This window comes from Oncorhynchus kisutch, linkage group LG5 (assembly GCF_002021735.2).
Source record: "Oncorhynchus kisutch isolate 150728-3 linkage group LG5, Okis_V2, whole genome shotgun sequence".
Lineage (NCBI taxonomy): Eukaryota > Metazoa > Chordata > Actinopteri > Salmoniformes > Salmonidae > Oncorhynchus > Oncorhynchus kisutch.
Genome location: NC_034178.2, coordinates 38,152,352 through 38,158,899, shown reverse-complemented (window position 1 = coordinate 38,158,899; position 6,548 = coordinate 38,152,352). Strand labels below are relative to the sequence as shown.

General features: G+C 41.2%; 1 protein-coding gene across 1 annotated transcript in view; it reads right to left on the bottom strand.

The window, feature by feature from the left end:
* Positions 1-6,548, bottom strand: part of LOC109891530 (A disintegrin and metalloproteinase with thrombospondin motifs 9) — a 72,954-nt gene that overhangs the window by 17,547 nt on the left and 48,859 nt on the right. The window contains exon 30 of the mRNA XM_031825014.1: positions 2,118-2,294. Coding sequence (XP_031680874.1) covers positions 2,118-2,294 — 177 coding nt within the window. The remainder of the gene's footprint in view (positions 1-2,117; positions 2,295-6,548) is intronic.

The window sequence follows — 6,548 nt, the reverse complement described above, 5'->3', positions numbered from 1 at the left end:
AATAGCTGTGCAGCAATGCTCCCCAGAAGTCCCCGACATCTGTACTTCCGAGAGGAGCCGAAGCCACCCGAGATCTCTCGGGAATCATTGGGGATGGGCGACTCGTTCACTCTGGAGCCTACGCAACTGGGCAGAGCTAGATTATCGTCTAAGGAACGTTTAACGTAGGCTGAGCTCCAACAGTTGTCTGTATTGTGGTGCTGCGGGTCATTACATAGCCACCTTCCCAGTAAAAGACCAGGCTCATCACTAGATACGAGTACACTGGTGGGCCAGACTGGGAGTTTTCTAACGTTACCCGTATTCCTTTTCATGTTATCCTGCTGTGGGGTGACCGGTCTAAATCTCTCCGGGTGCTCATTGACTTTGGGTCTGATGAGAGTTTTATGGACGCTACTCTAGTATCTAACCTAGGTATCTCCTCACAACTCCTCTCCGTTCCCATGGACACCAGAGCACTGGACGGACCCTCCATTGGCAGAGTCACGCACAGCAGAGTTTCCACTAACCTGCGGGTATCAGGCAATCATGGTAAGTCCATACAGCTTCTCCCTCTGGATTTTCATGGCTCCTGAGGCACAACTCCCTTATTGAATGGACCACTGGTTCTATCCTGGTTTGGAGCCCATTCTTCCACTCACATTGCCTTAAGGCGGCACAGCCTCCCCCGGGCTGTCCTCCTACGGGTTTAGGTAAAGCCTCGGACTTGTCTGCCGTTCCCACAGAGTACCAGGACATGTCAAGTCAACCAGCGTGTTTTTCCGTGCTCCTGTTTTACCTAGTCTCTGTTTTTCCAGTCCTCCCGGTTCTGACTCTTTGCCTGCCCTGAAACTGTACCCGCCTGCCTGACCATTCAGCCTGCCCTGACCATTCAGCCTGCCCTGACCATTCAGCCTGCCCTGACCATGAGCCTGCCTGCCGCCCAGTACCCTTTGGACACTGACCTGGTTTATGAACTTCTGCTTGTCCTCGACATGCCTCTTGCCTGCCCCTTGTTTTTCAATAAATATCATACACTCGAACCATCTGCCTCCATGGTCTGCATCTGGGTCTCGCCCTGTGTCGTTATAAGACCAAGGACTAGATAAAGTGTATTTTTACCTGGAGTTTTTCCTTATTGTAGGCTACTACATGTGCAAATTTAAGTCTTGAAATCGTTGTTGTTTACTAAACTACTCACTCTGTTTAGTACATGGCTTCACATGTGAATCCTTAAAGAGATGGGTTGGGCTAAGGCTTTAAGAGGGTGTGAACGATGCTGAACGGGTGTAGACAAAGAGCTCTCCAGTAGGTGTACCAAAACATTCAAGGGCCATTTTCTCAAAAGTGTGGTTACAAGTTCATCAACTTTCAAAGAAGAATTACTTTCCCATTGTTCCTCAACTGCTGTGTATGATATACCATTTTCTATCACGGAGTCTCTACTTTTATTCAATGTAAAAAAAAAATGTTGCTACATAATAAGGCAGTGGTCACAAATGAGGATGAACTGTCACTCCAAAAAAGGTTGACCAATAGAGACACATCATCTATGCCTCCCTCTAAACCCCATGTACAGGGAATGAATCTGGCAAAACTTGGCAAAAGCAAAAAAGGAAGAGAAAGCAAATGGCAGGGTAAGTTAACCAAAGATTTTTTAAATGCAAGCAGAGGGAAGTTATCAATGAAAATGTTTATCTGAATTTTTTAAATTTATTTTATTTATTTTACAATTCATTTGTTCTTGCCTTTCAAAATGATTTCCTTGATATGTTTATTTTGCTCTCAATACTTTTGGATAATGTTATGTTTTCCAAATCAGTATTTTTGTTTGCAATACTAAGAATGTTGTTCTCCAATTTAAAAGGTTTGCTTGACATTAAAGGCACAAAAGTAATTCGATACACACGAGCCTTTGCGCGCTCTGGAGCTCCCTCAGCCCCCTCCTGACAGCGAATGTCTCTGGGACGAGCGTGAGGTCCCACTCTGTCTGTCAACTGCGCTGCACCTCGCTTGAAACAGCAGTGCGCGAAATATCCACGCGCCAACTGAGTGGACACGCCGACGCGCACGCTGTTTGTTTATTTCGGAGAACATGCTAATGGGGTTATCCGGAGAGACGTCAAGGCTGCACTTACCGATTGCCACTCTCCCTTGCTCCACCGGTACGGAGACGGGCAGTCAGTGACCCGGCAGGTCTGGCTGGAGGCTGGACGGGAGGATGGGGGGCATTCAGTCTCCTCCGGGCTGCGCCGGTTTCCAACCTCACAGAAAACTTCCCGCTCTTGTATTCCATTGCCACATGACGCTGAACACTGAAACAGAACAGGACAGAAGGTAAGATGTATTAAAAACGATTCTCTACACGTCTGATATTTACTTGATTGTGATGTCATTCCTCTCCACCTATTTTTTTCTCCAATTATCACCAAGTTATTTGAGTACAAGTTGACTGTAAAAATTAAATCAACGTGTGATAGTTTTGTTATATATGAACTATTATTTTTCGAAATATGAATTGACTATAAAAAGCACAGGAAGCAGAATTGAATTGAAACATGTATTATTGAATGCAATTCAAACAAACATGATTAGAGGCACTGTTGTTTTTGTCTCTGCAATTGATATAACCTCAAAGGATCATATATGACAATACAAGTGTAACATCTCTCTCTTTAGTTTTAATTGTGTCTTCTAATCACCTGTCCCAGTGGAACAATTAGTCTAGCCAACTACTTCCTACATTAAAATTATACACTTGTTGAAACCAAATATGCAAATGATGTACTCTTTAACATACAGGTGTAGGATCTTAATTTTACTTTGTAGTATATTTTGATGTTTAAAAAGACTTCTGAAGTTGATAGTTTGATAGCATGATTCTTGTCCTGCTGTAGCAAACTGGCTCAGATTAAGATGCTACATAGAGTTAGAGAGTGTAGAGTGTAGAGTTTCATTGTTAATTTCTATGTTTATTTACCCTCATTTTAGACCTGTGTGGAATTGAATTCAGGAACCCACATATAGGTGGTTGCACTATTCAAGGCTACGCTACATCCACCTTCCTTACCTTCCACAGCAAAGATGTCAGTCACACACACTGGTTTAACTTACCGGGGGTTTAACCTGGGTTAGTTGGCATAAGTCTTTAGGTCTTCAATAAGGTTATGTCCCTGCACGAGACTACACTAACAAGCAAAGCACTTCGGTTACATGTGCCTGTGAAACAAATGTTTTGAAAGACACAGGTAGAAACGTAGTTAAATGGCATAAATGGTTTGTCATTTTGTTTGTTGACTCACACCAGACCCCTCTATGGTTTATATGTAATACAACTTGACTTAGAATGACATGCTGGCTTCAGGTTGAAGGACACAGCTTATTATTAAGTCTTTGACTGCTGTACCACTACAATTTTAATTCAATATCATTCACTACCATTTTAATTCAATATCATTCACTACAATTTGCCTCAATATCAACAGCAATATTTCTAAGTAAAAGCTAACACATCATAATCATTGCATAACATGATATTGTATTATTCCAAAAAAGTATGGGTCTAGAGCTTGAATCCAAACGATCTAACCACCGGACGTTGCGGGCAAGAAAAATGTAAGCTTGAATCAAGGTTGTGTTTGCAGAATTTAAAAAAAAGTGTCTTAAAAAGCAGGGCAGAGTGTAACCACAGTGAAAGCGCTCCAGACGGATGGGGTTCTTTACACACGTGTGCTCCCGGCTCCTCTGTGTTAATAAGTAGCAGATTTCAACCCTCTGTGAAGAGGGAGCGAGAGGGAAAGAGGAGAGGGAGTGTCCACTAGACAGTCAAGTTTGAACCCCTGCCTTGAGGACATTGTATTTGGAATGTATAATGTCTTGATGATTTAACCCAGTTTTTTATCGTAAAAAGTGCAAGAAATGTGAAACATTTAATCTATTTTATCTACAGCTGCACACAACAGAAATACATCTGGAGGAAAATCCCAACATGTAAGTAGAAAGAATGATAATGGTTGGTGGGAACACTCTTAGAAAGGTGCTATCTAGAACCAAAACGTTTTCTCTGGCTGTCCCCATAGGAGAACCCTTTGAAAAACCAAGTTTAGTTCCAGGTAGAACCCTTTTGGTTCCAGGTAAAACCATTTTAGGTGTCATGTAGAACCCTTTCTAGAGAGGGTTCTACATGGAACTCAAAAGAGTTGTAACTGGAACCAAAAAGGGCTCTACCTGAAACCAGAAGGGGTTCTCCTATAGGCACAGCCGCATACCCCCTTTGGATCCATTTTTTCTAAGAATGTAATGTTCACTACTACCTTGTTTTCCTCACATTTGTGCATGTTCAGCATGCCTATCTAGGTCTTTTAAAAATACTGTATTAGAAACATAAAATTACATTAATACGGAAAATCTAATCATGTTTATATGTTTAATGTGTATGCTTATCATCTTAAAATAAAAAGATCCACTTTCAAATGAAACAGTGGGGAGCAGGTCTCGAACCCTCGACCTTCTAGCCCGAGGTCCGGCGCGCTATCGACTGTGCTGCAAAAGCATGTTCCAGCGGCAGAGTCGATTTCTGCGCTTATAAACCCAGGGTCGTTACAATACTGTTAATCCTGATACTGTTTGTGCTTACATTGGAATTGGTTTTGTGCACCAACATTAATGGCAAACAGTGCATTTTCCTAAGGGAGCTTTTATGTGGTAAATGCACATGAAGATCATTATTACACATGCCTTAATTGATTATAAAGTGTCTTAATTGATTATAAAGTGGATTTATTGGTTTGTTTTTGAGTGAGTATTTGTGTGTGTGTCTGTGTGTGTGTGTGAGTTTGTTTATCTGTTAACGTGTATATTGTTGTGTGTGTGTGTGAGTTTGTTTATCTGTTAACGTGCATATTATTGTGTGTGTGTGTGTGTACATGTTATTACCACCCAATCGACTGTACGTGCTCTTCAAGGTTAGAGGACTGTGTGTGTGTGTGTGTGTGTGTATCAGTAAACACATCCAGATGTCCATACCCTCCTGAGGCTCACAGAGCGAGAGGTGAGAAATCACCTTGTTAAATTAGTTGCATGTTAACCATTAAAAGCCCCAAGCATTCCATCTTTTTATGCTACCTATCCTCTCTGTATTTCAACAATGTGTATTACTTTCATTCTCAAAACAAGAAAAACTAAATGTGATTAGTGAAAAAGCTTTCAGTGGATTTATTTTATATTAGGGTCACCTGCTTGAAGAAGGAATATTTCCAGTGTGAAATGCCATAATTGTAGTATTTAAAGGTAGACTCAGCTAAATGACGTTGCCACGAGCAGCACCGGAGATATTGAGATGAGCGAGATGCAACACTTCACTCTCACACAGTATCTGGACAAGTGCATGGGTTCCCTTCACGCTGTTCCCAGCATGGTAGCCAGGGCACCAAAACAGGGGAGAAGTTTAGCCTCACGCATCAACGCTCTTAGTTGTTGTGGAAATGTACCCACAACGGTGTTTACTTTCTGCATCTACATCATATCGCTGAGTCTGTCTTTAAGACTATATTTCGATTGACTAATGATTCCTTGAACATCATATTTCATAATCACATTCAAAATAAAGCTGATTGTTTATGAAGGAACTACTCACTAAGGCTTAAAGGCTAATACCACTCAATAACAGCCAAAATACAGAATGTGTCACAGTATGATGCGTTTTGCATGACATTTTCTGTATCTTCAACATTAGATTGCTTACATGTTAAACATGTTGGGACTATCAACAGTGGACTAAGATAGTGTTTGAGCGGTGTTTTCCTTGATCAAGTGGGTAGGATGTCAGTTGTTTACATGTGGAGTGTTTTTTGCATTTTTTATTTGCCAATTTTTTGGATGTAATTTTGTGTGTGTATTTTTTAAATGTTTGTAAAATGGTCCATGGCTACCATAGACTGTCTGTTTAATAATTATGGTACAGTACATTCAGGGAAATCATTTGTTACCTGGTTATATTAATACGATTGCAATAGAGCTGTTTGAGATAGACAACAAGTCCTCTGAGGTATGGAGGACAGATGTGTATCTCTTCTGGGCCCCTGATCAGTGGAGAGAGAGGAATAGAGGGCGAAAAAGCACCAGGGTCTCCAGCTGGGGAGGTGCATGTTGGGAATGTGTCTGGCCTGCTGTGGTAAGTGGATTGTCTCGCTGGCCAACCTGGACTCAGGGGTAGCCATAACATAGTAAACGAAAATCTGTGACTAGTATTTTTAAAATTTAACCTTTATTTAACTAGGCAAGTCAGTTAATAACAAATTCTTATTTATAATGATGGCCTAGGAACAGTGGGTTAACTACCTTATTCAGGGGCAGAACGACAGATTTGAAGATTTGTTACATTTGGTATAGTATGTATTATTTCGTGGATGTAAAATAAATAAATAAAAGCTAGGTGGCTAACGTTAGCTAGGCTAGGGGTTAGAGGTTAGGGTTAGGAGTTAGGTTAAAGGGTTAAGGTTACTGTTAGGGGAAGGTTTAGGTGACATGCTAAGTAGTTGCAAAGTAGCTAAAAAGTAATAAGCAGTTGC